The sequence below is a fragment of the Rhipicephalus microplus genome, chromosome 6, assembly GCF_043290135.1.
Source record: "Rhipicephalus microplus isolate Deutch F79 chromosome 6, USDA_Rmic, whole genome shotgun sequence".
Lineage (NCBI taxonomy): Eukaryota > Metazoa > Arthropoda > Arachnida > Ixodida > Ixodidae > Rhipicephalus > Rhipicephalus microplus.
The window spans coordinates 195141830-195160109 of NC_134705.1; the positions used below are offsets into that span (position 1 = coordinate 195141830).

General features: G+C 43.2%; 1 protein-coding gene across 2 annotated transcripts in view; it reads left to right on the forward strand.

Annotated features, from left to right (window-relative positions):
* The window catches only part of LOC119166808 (cysteine-rich motor neuron 1 protein), a 202389-nt gene extending 186607 nt beyond the window's left edge, over nt 1-15782 (forward strand). Inside the window, exons 4-11 of one of the 2 annotated variants that reach the window (XM_037418171.2) lie at nt 1588-1776; nt 2859-3029; nt 3623-3838; nt 5253-5471; nt 6789-6989; nt 8012-8215; nt 9627-9827; nt 11942-15782. In XM_037418171.2, the coding sequence (XP_037274068.2) occupies nt 1588-1776; nt 2859-3029; nt 3623-3838; nt 5253-5471; nt 6789-6989; nt 8012-8215; nt 9627-9827; nt 11942-12126 (1586 nt within the window). In that variant the 3' untranslated portion in view covers nt 12127-15782. The remainder of the gene's footprint in view (nt 1-1587; nt 1777-2858; nt 3030-3622; nt 3839-5252; nt 5472-6788; nt 6990-8011; nt 8216-9626; nt 9828-11941) is intronic. The other variant, XM_037418172.2, reaches the window with a different exon arrangement.
* The last annotated feature ends 2498 nt before the right edge of the window (nt 15783-18280 follow it).

Genomic DNA, 18280 nt, shown 5'->3' on the forward strand with positions numbered 1-18280 from the left:
GTAGTATGCCATCGCCATTCGGCGTAACGCAGGCAGAACTACATATAAAAAAAGGAAGCAAGCGAGAATTAGGAAGAGAGAGAAAGAAAGGGGAAAATACGAAAAAAAAATTAGAGCATGTCCAGAAAAAGAAATACAGGAAGAAATGAATAGAAATAAAAAGTTCAAAATATACGGCAAAACCGTAAAGGAAAATCAAAAAGGAGTGCGACTAAGCGATTTTCTTGCTGAATTGCGGTCTCACTACTTTTCTTTTCCCCCCCTTTTTTTTTCTCTTGAAATTCGCAATTGGCACTTCAAATCACAATGAAATAATTAAGGCTTTTTTTAGGAACGAAGCAACGCAGAAAGTATCGGGCAAATTCACCTTATAATCGGCCAATCTCCTCCTTTGGGTACGAGCCATGTGCGGAGAAAAACAAGACTGCCCAGCTCCACAGGAATTACTTCAGGCATTAGACCCCTAATGCAGCTCTCTTAATTTTTATTCCTCTCTTACAGTGTGATATTATCAATTTATCTCATTGACTAGATATAACGCCACGAACTCTGCATGCTGACAGCGTCCAAAGTGTCCGCCGTGAACGCTACACGGTGATAGTGATCAACAACAACAACAACAACAACAACAACAACAACAACAACAACAACAAACTGCGCTGGCGAGCGTACGGAAGTGCGACCATTGAAAGTGCGCCAATCATGTGCGTTAAAGGCATGGCCACACGTACCCGTTGAAGCGCGTCACCGCGTGGCTTTCTGACGCTGCGCCGCGCCTTGTCCTTATGGAGAGAGAGAGAGCGAGAGGGAGGGAGGATACCCGAATCTGTCAACTCTCTTTCATGGGGAGAGGGTGCGGCGCTGACGCTGCGCCGCGCCCTCTCCTTATGGAGAGAGAGCGTAAATAGCTGAAGCTGCGCAACTCTCTTTCACGGGGAGAGGGGGCGGCACCGTGTCAGAATCCCACGCGCCGACGCGCTGCGACGGATCCGTGTGGTCAGGTCCTTGCGTGCGCTCTCGGTCGCGGGTTTCTCGACGACCAGCTGTTTCGCGAATGACAATCAGATTTTCATCGAGGTCTCTTCTCTTCCGCCATTCCACATCGTTATTGCCTGGATATGAACGCGTAGCAGTCGTTGTTGCCTGTGGCAACTTATGAGCGATGGCGTTCTTGTTGCCTCTATAGTTCCTGGCTTTCTGGGAGTAACGGTGGGAAGTAAACAGTTCTGGTATTGCAACATTCGGCCGCCATCGTCGTCAAAATACCTTCGTGGCCATAGGTGCTCTTTGAGCAGTGATGTGACAGATCTGCCTGTGTAATAGTGTGCGGTAGACATTCTGCCTTGGGTGATAATGAAGGACGCCCCGCTCGCCTCCGTCCACACGCCTGTCGTTCGGAGGGAGTAGTGCGCCATGCGAATGAAAGAAACACTTTATGTACGTTCTAGCGTTCCTTTGTGATGTTCACGTGTACATGTATAAACGTGCAAACTCGGAAAAGAAAATTAGGCGGGGGTGGGTAGCTTAACCTGCATACCCCGACCCCGCCAACGGTACTGATCAAGTAATGCACCCCCTGCCATGCAGCTAGTGGAGACCACGTGTGCCACGTGGGCAAGGAGACGTACAAGAACGGCGAGACGTGGCACACCAAGTGCAGCACCTGCTCGTGCCGCAACGGCGTCGCCGTGTGCAACGACAACGTCTGCAAGGGAGTCGACACGCACTGCTCCTGGCTGCACAAGCCCGAGGGAGAGTGCTGCCCCGTGTGCCTCGGTAAGCACGTAGGGGTGTTGTGTTTGCACAATACACACGGTAAGAGAACACTGCAGCGAAAACCATGCAGGCTGTGTTTCACCCGACTTGCCATATACGTAGCAAACGTGCGTGCTGCACACGTATAATTGGCCCAGTATTGCTCCAAGCCGTACGCAGCACGTCGTGATGCCTAATCTAGTCTGCCGAGCTTGATAATTCACAAATATTGCTTATTCATTTATAATTCGTAAATCTCGCAAACATTTTTTGTTACAAATGTACAACTTGTGAAATATTGGACTACTTCATCTGTGCCAAGATAAATGACAATCTGCCAAGCAAGGTAAATAACAAATTTTGCTTAGTTTACCTTTAAAGTAGTGACTTAATGGAGCATGTATTGTTGAAATGTTTTAACACTTGTCCCGCAATGCCAAATTTTTTCATCCATGCTTAGACAACTGGCCTATTTAATTTTTTCCGTCTTTTCTTCACACATAATACATTTGTTCGTGTTCACCATTTTGCCTAAACAAACTTCTGTGAAGTCAGCAAGTTTGCTACTATGTCACTTCTCAAAACTGGCTGTTAAACTGTAATATAACAAGCGTGAATTTAGCAAAAAAGAAATTGTTAACGCAATGCAATGGATGCACATTTATAGCAGATATTGCTTAAAATTGAAGCTTTTTAAAGTCGGGTGCGACCTCTTTAAAACGAGGTATAGTTGAAAAGTGGTACAGCAAACACTTATATAACCAATTATTTGATAAAATGAAGCAAATAAAAAAATGTTTTGCTACTGTTCTAATGCAAAATATGTAAGCCTGCAATGCTCATCAAAAACAGTGATGTGTCTTTTATGTGAAGCTTAAGTTGGTTACTGCGAGATTTGACTAATTGTAATAAAAGCACCGTGTGCAATAAAGGTTAACATTAAAGTTGGAACAGATGCATGTGTGCTTGTGTGTCTCATATATTGCAATATTTGAGACTCTCCTGTATCAAGTGTTTAAGCCTGGCTGCATGTATTCCGATGCTCGCCCCTAGTCGCATTTCTTCTTTTATGTTGTAAACAACCTGTGACTGCATTGCATCAGGTTGCCTGACATCGTCGGGGCTTCGCTTCAACAACGGTGAGCGGTGGAAAGAGGACGACTGCACCTGGTGCGAGTGCATATCGGGCAAGGCCAAGTGTGAGGCACAGATGTGCCAGACCAAGTGCGCAAATCCGGTCAAGAAGCCAGGCGTTTGCTGCCCCGTCTGTGAAAGTGAGCATCAACATACTTTTCTTCGATCGCCAATAATTTAAACTAGAAGACTTTGCATATACGATTATTTGAAGTGATATTTTGCCCAATGCCAGAAAATTATTATGCTTTGGGAAAACATAGAGACTGGCAAACTTACTATGTATGCATGCACGTATGTATGTGTGTATGTGTATGCACATACTTACGTACATGTGGATGTAAAGATAGAAAGATGTTGCAGTTTCAATTGGACTCAACATAATATATGCAGAAAAAATACGACAAACTCTTTGCAAATATATTTTTACCGAACATTCTCAGCTGGTTGGCTAGCATAAATGTTAAGTAACTCAGACGAAGGCTGCTCCACAACATACAGAATTAATAGACAACAAAATTACAGGTCTTTTCTGACAGGGGTGCTTCCCAGCTTGCATGAGCCACATCGCTTGCTTCCTTACAAATTGTAGACCAGTAGTGACCGAGTAACTGCTTTGGCGAGAAGTCCCGCTGCCATGAACCCTCAAGGAGGCGGGCGTGCGTGCTTTGTGACTGATTCTCATCACGAGTCGAGGTGAGTGAGCAAAACCAACCGCTTATCGCCTGTGCAGAATCGCCATCGTCATCGCCTTACCCAACTCACGGCAGCCCCAACCACACGAGCTTGTCTCGGTCGTGTCCGCGTGACGATCGGAGCGTGTGGCGAGATCAGTGCCGCCATTGCGCATGCCTGAATGGTCACGAGGTCTGCTCCCTCGTGGCTTGCCCGCGAACCTACTGCGAGCACCCTATCATGGAACCCGGAGCTTGCTGCCCTGTTTGCCAAAGTGAGTGATGCACCCAACGCTTACACTTCCCTTGATCCTTCTCCGTAGCAGGTGCTCCTGCGTAGTGCTATGCACAAACGTCGTATGCAGTTAACATCAAGATTTTTTAAAGAAATGTGCTTTCTTGGTGCTCAGGGAAGTTTACAGAAAGAACTCTTCTTTCTGATACCTTCTCTGCGCACTAAGAAAGTATATTACTTTCAAAAATGGAATACCAACCAGCCCAAGTAAACTCTTTTGTAGCATCAAGAGTTTCCAGACTTGAGACACAAGAATGAGCACAATGTTCCTGGTGCTTCAATAGACAGCCTTGAATTTCGATTTTCGCCCTTTTCTAAAACACTATAGCAACATGTACTGCACATACTGACCAGATGAGGTCTGAAGTTTCTGGGAAATTCGAAGTTTTTGCTGACCGAGTAGTCTCTTAAAGGGGAAATGTTGACTGCTAAAGAACATTGCGCATTGTGTTCCTCAGCACACATAAACTATGTTTTTGTGCATGCAAGAGCAACAGAAAGGACCAGTTGCTGCCAAGGGCCCTACACAACTGAACGAATTTAACGTGCAAAATCGGGCTGGCACTTGCTCTGCCTGATTTTGCAAGTCATGCAACACACTGTATTTAAAGTCATTTCTACTTTCAGTGCTGTCAAAGGCCATCGCATCAGTGGAACAGTCAGGGTGAAGGTTTGAGTGGTTATAACACTCGCCACCAAAATTTCACTTTTTCTGTTTAAACACAGGTGTTGGCAGACGCATACAAAAGGGGCACTTCCCATAGCCATGAGTGGTACACGTTAACATACCCAGGGCTAAAGCTCCAGCACAACTGTGACTAACACTGGTCATGTGACCAGTTAGGCACAAAGTGACTGGTCACGACTGGTCGCTTTGGTCGTGAACATCTGAACCAATCAGTGCAGAACAAATGAGGTGCAACAGAACATCAGCTTCTCTTACAGAGCAATGACAACACGATTTATACGTCAACAAATTTGAATTTAGTATGGCGATGAGCAAGTCATGTGCAGGTGTGAACATTAGTCACCTTGAGTCACTTTTTGGTCGTTATTTGCAAATGGTCAAGTCACCGCTGCTAGTTGTCGCATGTGTGGAAGAGCCTATACACATGCATGAAATAGACAGGGGAGCATCATCTGTCGTAGCATAACTGTGTAAGCATTGCACGCAGAGTGCACAGCTTGTGGGTTCAGTCCCTAATTGCGGCAAATTGTCGCCTCCCTTTATAAAACAACTACCGCACATCGACAAAAATGACAAGTAACTTCCACAACGCTCTTCATGGCTTCATTTTTTCTTTCACTACATAAGCTTGCACTCTTACTGTGTCATGCAATGACTATACTTCCGCATGAATAAGCTGATCTGGCCCGTGACTTCCTCTTGTCAGATGATGCAGCTAGCCCATTCCACTGGCCACCGGCAGGCACTGGCGTGTGCCAGGGTCTGGACGGCCACATTCATCGTGAAAGCGACAGCTGGTGGCTGGACGACTGCGTTCGGTGCGAGTGCGTGGATGGCATGGCCCTGTGCGACACCATGCAATGCCCTCCAGCACCATGCGCCAACCCGACAAGAAAGCAGGGTCAATGTTGTGCCACCTGCACGGGTCAGTATCGCGATCCTAGCTTTCCTGTCTGCTCTCTTCGTGTTGCTATTACTAATACAGAAACCTAACCCATTAGCTTACATTATTCTCACTCTCTGTCCAAGTGCGCAGCTGCTACACTCATTTTCACACATTACATGCAATGCTTTGAAAGTTAGCAAGACATTTTGCAGTAGATGCATTTACAACAAGAAATAGTAGTTCAATAATTTTACCCCCCATAATCTAATTCTTAACAGCAAAGCTCTTCAAGCTGGCCATAATCGGTCCAATGTGGGCAAAAATATCTGCGCAGTGACGCCGCCGCCACAAGTTGCCAAGCAACCCGTCGCACAGCTGCGTGCCTGCTGCATCAGCACATACAGGGAGGGGGCTCTGCCACCTGCCCAGCCATGCTAGATGTAATGCCCAGTAAATTGTGAACGCAGTCCTTTGTTCTTTAGAAAGCCAGCCATGGTAGCAGCATGCTAGACGCATACATGGCAAGACCGGGAAGTGGGAATTGCGGCACCTGGCCTAGCGAAACAGCTAGACTCAATTAGTTTAAAGTAGTCCATGATGTAACATGGCTGAGACAGCGAGCGGCGACTGTGCAGTACTCGACTAGACCTTGGATTATTCCGTATAGCTCAGCATCAGATCAGATCACTTCATATACCTTAGCATCACTTAGCACTACTTCGTATGGTCAGGGCAAGCTAGGAAGCAATCATCTCCGCTGTGCCTTTTGTATTGCTTATCCAGTGCAAGCTATGCCTGGCAGCGTTTTCTTTTTTTTGTCTCTATTCTGTAATATATAATTTTTGGGGTTTTATATCCCGAAATAATGGTGCTACTTTAAGAGGCACTGTATTAGCAGCCTCTGGAAATTTCCGTCTATCAAAATATAGTCACCGTGGCTGGGATTCAATCCCGTGACTTCGGGTCAGCAGTTGAGAACCACGACTACTATACCACATAACGAGTCATTCTTAAACTAAGTAATAAATGAAGATTTGTAATAAAAAAAAACAAGTCGCTAGATATACGGTAGTCAATAGGTTGTTCTGGATCGCTCAACATGCCCGTTTTCTTGTTTTATTGTCGTGGCCTCCACAATTAGTTCTGGTGGCACTCAGCTGGTAGCACCCAGTTGCAGAGGCCATGTTCGCAACGATGAAATGCAAGTGTGAGACGCACGAATTCAGATTTCGCTGACCGAACTTCTGGCATAACTTCCACAACACTGCAGCTGATATACAAAATGAAGTGTAGAGGTAGTGCATCGGCCCAACCATGCTTGTCGCTTCCAACTGACTGTGGTGCCATATTTTACAGAAGAGGAACAGCTCGGCAGCAACCAGTCCAACCAACTTCCGTGTGTGGGCGGATACAAGGACGGTCAGTCATGGCGTCCGGAGCCCTGCCTGAGCTGCCTGTGTCGTGCTGGCAAGGAACGCTGCTTCCGTGAAACCTGCCCACCTCTCACGTGCTTGGAGCCACTGTTCCTCAAGAATCACTGCTGCCCAATCTGCCCGAGTATGTCTGCCACCGGTTTCAATTCGCAAAACCAATGTTCCGTATCCCTCTATAACAGACTGCCTCTTACTGTCAAGTCACGTAAACTTTTCTAATTTGAGTGCAATGTATACAAACGACTAATTGATATTAAGACCTTTAGTTATCACTTCAGGCTCATCTGTTCACTAAATATACTTTTGTTGATAGCATTACAGAAATAAAGCCTCTACTAGTTATGTTTCACAATACATTTATGATGGGATTGATTGTTTTTGCATTGTTTTAGCTTCATGTACTTACTAGCTGAATGTGACAATTTTTGTTTCTGGACCAGCATTGTTACATAGTATTATCCTTTGCATATTAGCAGATGTACGCTGTACAGTCAAACTCAAATGTATATGATCTGAAGAAATCATTAGAAAAGTTTATATTTCGGTAATTCTATATGTAAAATATTTCATTTTTCATAAATATATACCAGATGACTTTACAACTGTTCAATATACACAATAATTTGCTATACGTTGTGGCTTCAATATATGCGGCTTTGAGTGTCCTTAAAATATGTCTTGCACTTACTTATATTTACTACAGTCCCAACAACATATCCTAATTGAATTTTTGCTTGCTTATTTAAATTATTTGCATTACTAATAGTAACTGTACATAAAATTATTTGGTATTCTGCAAACAAGAGGCCATGTTACATTCTCTGACACCAGGACGTTGTTTTTTATATTACAGTTAAACCCCTTTATAAGAGGCATGCTTCTGGCAGCTGTTCTTGTCTTTTATGTGAGATGTCTCTTATAAGCAGGGTGCCTCAAAGGCATATTTTTATCAACTCGTATTTTACTACTGTAGGCGAACTGCTGTCTTTCATATCCATTTGTCCCTCATATCAGTGCCTCCTATGAAGGAGTTCGACTATATTACACTGTGATGCGCTTTCTGTAATAAGTAAAAATCACAGCAGTGGTCAGACGTGATAACAACGTTTCTTTCTCTTTTTTTTTTTTCCCTGCTGTTCACTGAAGCAGCAGCCACATCTTCTAAGGCGACCCCAGTCTGCAGAACAGATGGGAAGGTGTACGCCGACGGGGCATCCTGGTCTCCCGACAACTGCAAGCGCTGCCACTGCACCTTGGGCCAAGTACAGTGCTCCGAGATGGGCTGCCCCCCAAACATGTGCCGGTCAGCCAATCACACGTCGGGAAGCTGCTGCATACCTTGCTCATCGGGTAAGGCACCAAAAACTTCCATCGTCTCCAGAAAGAATCAATAATTAATTGATCTCCGCCCCTTCCCCTACAAAAGCTTTCTGCACATAACACGCTTTTGCATTGCCTTCAGAATCAAAGGCATTGCAAGCTTTCTGTAGCTTATTTGGTTTAACACGGCCTCTGTGATCAGCACATCTTTGACTTAGCAACAATGTCATGTGACAACATCATCATGTGACATCACATCATGGTCACGGTGGCCATGACATCTCATAACCTGCCATGGTCATGGTGACGTCACAGATTTTCGCTATCTGGGACATTGTCACATGATGATTTTCAGGAGCGGAGCTCCTTATGGTCCAGGGCTGTCCACTCCTCCAGCATAGCCAGCACAGCTTATAGACAGACAGACGCTTTGCCTCACTCATCATTCACCCCGCGGATAAGCTGTGATATTTTTTTTTGCATTGCTCACATTGACTCTGACGTCTGGCGGTGACAGACGACGATGGTTGATTTTTGCATTTGATGAGGCATCTAAAGCTTCTTCCGCCTTTACAGAGTCGCCAAAATCAGCATAGACATTGCAAAGCTTCAAGTATACTCTGAGATCTTGCTTTCATTATGTTATTCTTACAAGCCACATACTTCATGCTCACATATCAGCTATCTCAATGACCCCTGTTCTGCCGTAAATGTAGACTGATGTTGATGTACTGTGCAGTGTCAGTGCACATTAAAGAACAGCAGATTGTAAAGGTTTCCAGAGCCCTCCTCTACAGTGTGCCTCAATGTCATATGATGGTATCGGCCACTGAAACCCCAGATAATATTAGTATTACTGATCTTAATATTAATCAACTAGTCGCCTGTAAGGAATTGACTAAGCAGAATTTCCCGGCTGCGGCGGCTGCATTTCCGATGGAGGCGGAAATGTTGTAGGCCCGTGTGCTCAGATTTGGGTGCACGTTAAAGAACCCCAGGTGGTCTAAATTTCCGGAGCCCTCCGCTACGGCGTCTCTCATATTCATATAGTGGTTTTGGGACGTTAAACCCCACATATCAATCAGAATTTGAACACATACAAAGACAAGCCTGATGCAAAAACACCTTGATCCCACTGTCATGCTAATGGTGTCACGGTCTGGTACAACTGGCATGTTCACACCGAATATCCTTGTCCAATGAGCCTGCACGTTATTTCTACTGTTATGCTTTGGAGCTTTCGTTTTAAATCTCATAATTTAAGCACCAAATGTAGCGATATGATTAAAGTGGGGTACACCAGATTGGAGTGCACTGCACTGAAGATCTCTGACATATATAATGCACTCCACATGTTGCTGCCCTAATACAGCTATAATAATCCTAGCACCCATTGATCACCACATTATCTCAAATGATCTTCTATTTTGTCTCTCCACAGATGGAGCCGTTCGATCGTCAAACCAGTGGCAGTGCACGCGAGGTGGCCTGGTGTTCGCTGACGGAGAGCAGCGTGTCATCGACAATTGCAACCGCTGTGAATGCAGTCGTGGACACCTGCACTGCCAGGAGACCGTCTGCCACCAGGACTTGTGCCGAACCCACAACCACAGTTCTGGCAACTGCTGTGTGCAGTGCACTGGTGAGCCAAGACATAGAGATAGTTATACACAGTGTGTCAGGTTATTTGACCTGGTAGTAAAAAAACAGTTGCACTACGAGTGTCAAATTGACTCAGTTATGAGCTGTATGCAGTGCATCAAGATATTACTTTTAGTCAACTAAGCCAAGTAATTAAGAAATGTTGCTTATTTATGTTTTAATTAGTAACTCCAACAATAAGTCTCTATGCAAAAATTGTTCTGAAACATAGAATTGCAATAGAAGCTTGTTGGTGCATACCTGAAAAAATGCAGAAAATAAACGTGCAGTTCGATAAAACATATGATTTGGATCAGGTTAATTTAATTTTCGCAATTGCAAGCATAGGAGCCGGGAAATCATATTAAGCAGGAACGTATCAACGAGGTTCTACTGCATTTGATCTGTGAAGCAACCAGCGTTTTCTATTTGTATGATGTTTCTGCCGTCTACTCCTCATCACAAGAAAATGAAGAGTAAGGACATAAAAATCCATTGCCTAAAATCGCACTCATGCCTCTTTCAACTTATGGAAATCAGTCAAACACTCTATCTCTGACTTGTGTCACAATAAAGAAAAACAGACGCATGATGCCCCAGTAACATCACACAAAAGTTGACACAATATCTGGCCACATAACTACAATAAAGCCGGGGAGGGGACTCCATAGTGTGAGAATGACAGTCGTCAAGGCAAAATGTCCTTTGACAACAAGATTTCCAGGAATAAGCATTAGCATATTTGTGGGTCACTAAAGACTCACAGAGTAGGTGCTCAAGCCCACCAATTAGCCTCATAATTAACAACCTTGGAAAACATGTCAATGCATAATCGAAAGTAGTTTGGGCATTGAAGATGACTCGCCTAAGGTCTTGATGTTGAGAACCTGTCCGAAAATGCGCTCTCAGTACCAGCAGCAAGATGGGTTGCTGTATTAAAAGTAGTTGTGTGGCGTTTACAAAAATACCATTCGTGAAGCAGTTTGTCAGTCAGCCAAAGAACTTTATTGAGGTCCTAAGGAACTACGCAGACGTAGTTGCGGGCTGCTCTCACACTGAGGCGAGAAGACCATGCTCCTTTGCCCTTTCACAGGCTCTTTGGACAGCCCTCAGTTGGTCCTAAAGATTGCCCCGCTAAATAAGATAGATGTGAACTGTAGTAGACAATAAACGCGAACACGTGACAAAACTGATAAAACAGGTGCAGCACAAACTAACAATTTATTGGCAAGAAACATTACCTTATTTGCACATACGCTGGAACACACATTGTGTATTACAAAGCAAAAGCCAGAACCTCAAGACGCACTGTACTATCGGCCAGATAAGGAATTCCTTTAACTGATAAAGATAGACGGCATGCTGATGCACTTGACTTTGAGACATGACAGTTTGTGAGCTTCAATAATTAGGCGTTTCATTTCATTTCGGTTTTTTGCTATGACAGTACCTTCTGCAATTCAAGTTTACAACCAGAATTACGGCGCTGTTTCTTCTTGTATTCCCATTTTCCGCGTGCAGCAGTTTACTTTCATATGAATTACCAGCAAGCCCAAGTAGAAAACCCCAGGAATAAGAAGGCTTGGAGTCACGAAAAATTTTGGTTAAAATGTCACTGGTGCCAGTGTTTCAGCAAGTGGACTTGTCTGAGATTTGCTTTACTCGACGAAAACAAGTCTGCGAGCTGAAATGTTTGCTTTAGTGGCATTTCCTGTTCAACAATTTTTGATTGTCTAGAATTCAGAAAAGAAAAGGCAAAGTCATCTCATAGCTTTGTGCTACTATTACAATATAATATATTGGAACATTACTGAATGCTCTTCTAAAACATGTTGCAAGATCCACTGCTCTGGAACAATCCTATTTTGCTGGCCTTACTTTAAAGACTAAACTAGCATGGAACATTCCAGATGGCTAAATAGGACTGATAACAAAATTCTGCACTTTTTTATCAGTCCTGCATGTTTTGCACTTTTTCCATGTTGAAATACTAGCAAACCATTCTAGACTCGCACCTTTCTGGCTTTAATTGGCCGTCGAAATATTCTTTAGAAAATGTATATTCAAACGATTGGGTTTCTTTTCTTCTTCCTCCCCACATCTTTTCACACACAGAACTTCACCACTACATCAAGAGCACCGGCAGCGACGTGGTCGGCTACGTGATTGCCATCGTGATCCTGGTCACCATCATCGTGGTTCTCATGTGTGTGGCTTGCTTGTGGAGGCGGAAGAACACCAGGCCGTTCAACAAGCCCAAGCCAACGCACTACCAGAAGACCGCGAACGGCTACGTCTGAGAAGCTGAAGTCAACCATGTCTTTACTCCGCCGTTTTTCTCGACACCTTCGCCCCCTCCCTACTTTCCCCGAATGCTCCTGGTCTTTTTCTTCAAGTGCGTGCACTTTGTGATATCGAGTATTTATGCCAAAGCCGGCAAGAATGACCAGGACTATAGCGGTGACGTTGAGGTTCCCAACACCTGTGTATGGCAAGGACACCGATGTAACCTTGAGAACTGCTTGGTGGCCTTGTCGAGAGAATAGTGTCACGACCTCGTCACGGCTTTTTCAAGGATTTCGTCGAGGCAGCCGCTTCACTACCTTGCCAGGGAAGCTGTCAGGTGTATCACAACCTAGTAGAGAGAATGCTGTCACAACCTCGCCAGGGTAGTTCCGTCGTGACCTTCAGTAGTGCGTCACGACCTTGTAAAGAAAACAGTGTCATAAACTTGCCAAGGAAGTTGTGCTATGCCCTTGCCAACAGTGTCACAACCTTTTCAAGCGTGCTGCGTCACGACCCCGTCAAGTGCGCCGCGACATTGCAGGGACAACGGTGCCGTGACCTCACGAAGGAAACTGCAGCACGACCTCGTCAAGACAACTGTGTTGTGCATCAGATCTGCCGTGTTCGCGCAAACACTTTCAAATCCGTGGCACAGACTGCTTGGGCAGGGGAGAGAGTGAGGCACCATGACATATCCGAGGACGTGTGCTGGAACATGAGGCTGTATGCAGCGGCAGAAGGAACAGTGAAAGATTTTGGTTTCGAACAGTGATGACATTTCAGTGGCTCTGCGGAATTCCTTTTATTGCATGTGCATGTGTGGACTGTATCAATGTATTGCGCTGGTCCTCACATGTTTGAGAATAGTTCTGTGCACTTTCTCGAACTAATGTGGAAACGGGGGCGAATCGTGCGCCCAGCTTTGCGTGGTGGATGTGCAGCCGAAAGGCAAAGCACGAAATGACTGTGCCATAATGGGCAGACAGGTGATGTTTGTCATATGTGGGCCACTAAGATGTATGATCTCCCGTATACTGCTTTGATGACTTTTATCCCGTACGAGGTTGAATACCTGCACAGGGGCACGTTCGTACAGTGTGTCCTTTCGTCGTTGCAAGAGCATGCAGATTTCGCAGCATGCTGACAGAAAGAGAATGGGATAGCACGCACACTGCGAGCAGCTCGAGGCAGTTCAATACAATGAGGAACTTTTCATTGGCTTGGTTCACGCCATCCAGCAGTGAAAAAATTGTGAATATGTCTTTTACTTCCTTGCTCCACAGTTGCTGAAGGCCATAAACCTTTCAGTGATGTAAGTGAAGGACGTTAGGACATTGTACATATACAAGTTGTTGTCGACAAAGTTTTAAGTCTGCAGTGTCAATGCAAAAATAATAAGAGTGAAATGAAAATGTGTTCGTGTCGGAGTTGTGTGATTTCGTCAATGTCGTGCCTCACGGCGATTCCCTTTTGAGTCTTTTACGCTCAGCATGGGGACATCTGTTTAGCTTGGGAACATTTGCTTATTTAGGAGGCACTTGTGCGGTTCTGCCCCCAAAAATGAAGTTGAAGGAAATTCATTAGCGTACTTTCTTCGACTGGTGTTCATTGTTTAGGCCGAATTCCTCGAGGGCAGTTCGTGAAGCTGTCAGCTGCCTTCGCTTTTAATCGCTGCATTTCTGTTTGTTCAATATATACATACAAGTAAGATAGCAGACTGATCGATTCTCTGTCTTGTGCATGATGAAAATGATTGTAGAGGACTATCTATTAGCACTGTTTTGCAAGATCCTCTGCACTTTTAATTATGAAGTTGATGGTTTATAAAATTTTTATTGATTAACTAGATGCATCAAGCTTCTCGCACAAGCTGGACCTTCAATGTGTCTAGCCAAAATTTGCAAACCGTTTAATTAGGTTAACATATTTTAGTGGGAGCATATTGTATAGTTACCCTGCATGGTGGAAAACTCTACATGTGTGTGACAGAGTGCTATTAGAACTTTTATATTTTTCAGTGATACATAACAGAGATATAGTTGAACCTCGATATGACGAAGTTGTGGAGATCTCAAGTATTCCATCCAAACTTTATTACACTGCAGTACCTCAAGGGGAAATGGTACTCAAAGAAAAAAATGCTGCTTTATTCTGTAGCCTGGGGCAATGAAATTTTTGCTGAACTATACGTAGGTTTCCATGCAGATTTCAAATATGTAATCAGCTTCATAGTAAGTTGCATAGTTTTCATTTTGTACCATAGCAATGGGTAAAATATGGTTCTTAATTGAAAAACGTTTTCTGCCGCTAGGCTTCTATGGTTATGAGCCATTAATGGATTATATTGCTCCACAGTGGCAATTATTATAATGTGAGATGCTCTCTAATATTCAGCCCACACTCAGTGCTCACTCAAGGTTCATAATAACAATAAAAAGATATCTAGTTTTAAAGGAGATAATTGTACCGTTCACATGCTTAGAAATATCTGGTGAAAGTTTCATTCCGGGCTGGTCATTAGAAGTACCAAAAGCAATGATTAAACTCAAGCAGCTGCCCGATATTTCCCCATGGCAAGAAAATCACATTTTATATCTAGAAATGAAAACTCATCTACAGGGCAAAGATAAGCTATCTAAAACGATTTATTCCATCATAAGAGCTTGGAAATCATGGTTATTTTGAGCATGTGGCTTTGGTGAACTCCTCATGTGAAATGCAATAGCAAAAATTTCCAGAAAACTCTAGACAATTAGCTCTTTTTAATTTTTATTTGCCACCTTGTGCTCTTGAAGATCAATTTTAACCTAGTTCAATTTTAGTTACAACCTTCATTTTTTTATCATACAAGTACAGAAACAAAATTTGTGATAGCAAGTAAAAGCAAAAATATGTAAATTTGGAAAAAAAATTTTTCTTCAGTAGCATCTCCCCTTAGATACCCACGTAAATTTTCCTGAAGGATTTTTTTTTTCTGATGAACTTTTGAAGAACCACTCACAAAGCAACCAAGTGAGTACAAATGCCCTGCAATGTTTTTGCTTATGCTTCAATCTTCACATTGTGGAATCAGTTAAAGCTTTGTTGCGCAGATATTGCGGGAAAACAAAATATGAGCAATACAACTCGCCACACCAGAGTTCGTTGAGTCGAGGTTCAACTGAAGTTGTAACTTTCAGTGTCACACTTACTGCTGCGGAGGGCAGACAGTACTTTGTAAAGTTTTTAGTATAGTGTGTGGTGTCATAGTTGCCAATCGTGGTGTACTGTTCCAGGTGATGCTCTGCCTGTTATTCGAGCTTCTAGCGAAAGCCAGAATGAAATGGCAGTGCTATGTATACATATATATTTTTTTCCTTTTTGTGAAGTAGACGGCAATGAGAGCATGAACAGTGCACTGTTTGTTCCAAAACAAGATTTTATGAAATGAGTAGAAAACACAATCTTATTTGTGTTTCCATTCCTTCAGAACACTGTCGAGTTTTTTAAAAGTCTTTTAGGAGAAGCACAACATGTATATTTATGACTTTGTTTGCGGTTGTGCAGTTTATCGACTGTGCACGTGTGCGTGAGTGACGGATGAAAAGAACGCAGAGCGACAGCTTTTTTTTTTCCTCCTCCTCGGCTCGGTGTCGGCCACAAATAAAAATCTGAACATTTTACTGTACAACTCTGGTGCTGTGTGGTCCATTCCTTAGTTCAAGGCATCACAATGTAATTATTAACAATGGTGCTGTTTATACCAAGCGTCAGTCTGCAATCTGATAACAAAGACTATCCTCAACATGAACCAACACCCAGTCTTAGTACTCTGCTTTTCTTTTCGCCCTTACGCTTCTCTCACAGGATATGTGCGTCAATTTTTCTGGTGCACAATATTGATAACTCTGATGGGTGAATACAAGGAGAAAAATCACTGGAGAAAAATTTTTTTTGAATTTCAAACCAGCGTGGCCAAGATCCGAAACAAGCATCAGAGCCACTTAACTATCCAAGCATGCTAACAAAGCATAAAAACTAGGAAACGCTTAAGTTTCGCCTTTATGAGCTGAATTGCATTAGCAATAGTCATACCCATCCTCATCGCTCTCTGTTTCGCTTGTCAATAAAGTTCAGTCACCCAGCCATCCACACACACAAACACATGAACACACCCACACGACATGAATTGTGCATCATTTGGCCATGTCCTGTTAGCTTATGCCAGAGAAAAAAAGAAAAAAGGAGAAGTGAAATGTATGGTTCATTATGATTATGGTGGACAAGAAGTGGTGTAGATATGAAATAGCCACGCACAATAATTTCCTTAGTCTAGAATCCAGCCTGACACTCGGACACTGCATAACAAACCGTCTGCAAGATTTATTGCTTCTGCACCATGGAATTGCATGTAATTTAAAAGATTACCTGCTGTTCATACGTCGTGTGTGCATCATTTATAAGCGCAAGTACACTGCCACAAACGCGATTACGCCGCTTCATAGATAGCTTTGCGAAACATTGGTCAGTGATGACAGAAGGATGCGTTTTTATTTATTTATTTTATTTATTTACAATACTGCCAGTCTCTTACGAGACCAAAGCAGGAGGGCATGAGTTACAGAATACAATGAATGCTAAGTACTTTCTTACAGGCGGCATACAGAACTGTAGTTATTTTAAAATTGGTAATAATATTCCTAGTTACATAGAAAACATTACACATAGGTATTTATGCACTCCAAATATTCACACTTCGGAAGCAGCAAACTGAATTTTTGCTGCATAAAAGAATCAATACGGTTTTATACAGAGAAGGCATTGTGTACACTTATACATCCAAATAAATACTACTGGAAAACAATAATGGTGGTCATGGTTGAAGAAAGCCTTTGTCTCAAAGTATAGTCTCAATTTTTGAAGTGAATTCTGCCAGTGATGGTGCGTTAGTAATGGAGGGATCTTACCTATTCCATTCGCTGATTGACAGGGGGAAAAAGGATTGCTTGAAACAGTCGTTGTTGGAAGCGTATTCTTTGATAGTGTATGCATGTTTATGTCGTAGTGTTCGTGATTCTGCCAAAGATATGTACCTGGATGCATCGATCCGGCTGTGGTTATGCAGAATGTGGTATAGAAATTTGAGACGCGCGATTTTTGCTCTTGTTGCAAGCGTGGGTAGACCAGAGGTTTCTAAAAGGTTTGTGGGCGTGTCGGTGCGTTTGTACTTATTATGTATAAACCTAATGGCCTTCCTTTGAACCCGTTCAACTTTTGCTATATTAGTAACACCTCGTGGGAACCACACAGTGTTAGCGTACTCCAAGATTGGTCGCACAAATGTGGTGTAAGTTAGGAGTCTAGTATCTGTCGGTGCGAAGGGTAAATGCCTTTGTTGGAAAAACAGTTTACGCAAAGCCGATGCTGTAACATTGTTAATGTGCGCATCCCATCTTAATTCGGAAGTCAAGGTGACACCAAGATACTTCTGCTGTGTAACTCTTTGTAAAGGTACGCCGTTAATTGTATAGGTAAAGTCGGAGGGTTCTTTTTTCCTGGTTACCGTCATGCAAACTGTTTTTGTTAGGTTAATTAACATTTGCCACTGCTCACACCAGTGAGCAATCTTACTCAATGAATTATTTAAAGATAAATGGTCATCCGAACTGTTAATTGCTCTATAAATAATGCAGTCGTCTGCGAAAAGTTTAATTTTGCAGTCTATGTTATCAGTGATGTCATTTATGTAAATTAGAAATAATAATGGCCCTAGGACGGAGCCTTGGGGAACACCTGACTTAACTGGAGCCGTCCACGACGATACTCCTTCGAAAACCACGAACTGTGACCGGTTTATAAGAAAGTCTCTTACCCAGTTCGTAATTTCCCCATCCCCAATAATGTTCTGCAATTTCGAAATCAGTTTAGTATGACACACTCGATCGAACGCTTTTGCTAAATCAAGTAGAATTACGTCAGTTTGGCCACGGTTGTTTATACTGAGTGCAAGGTCGTGAACAACCTCGGTAAGCTGCGTGATTGTTGATAAACCTTTCCGGAAGCCATGTTGATGGGGGGACAGAAGATTGTTGTTTTCTAGGAAAATAGTTAAATGCTTAGCGATTATATGCTCTAGTATCTTACATGACGTACTGGTGAGGGATATAGGTCTAAAATTAGAAGGAACAG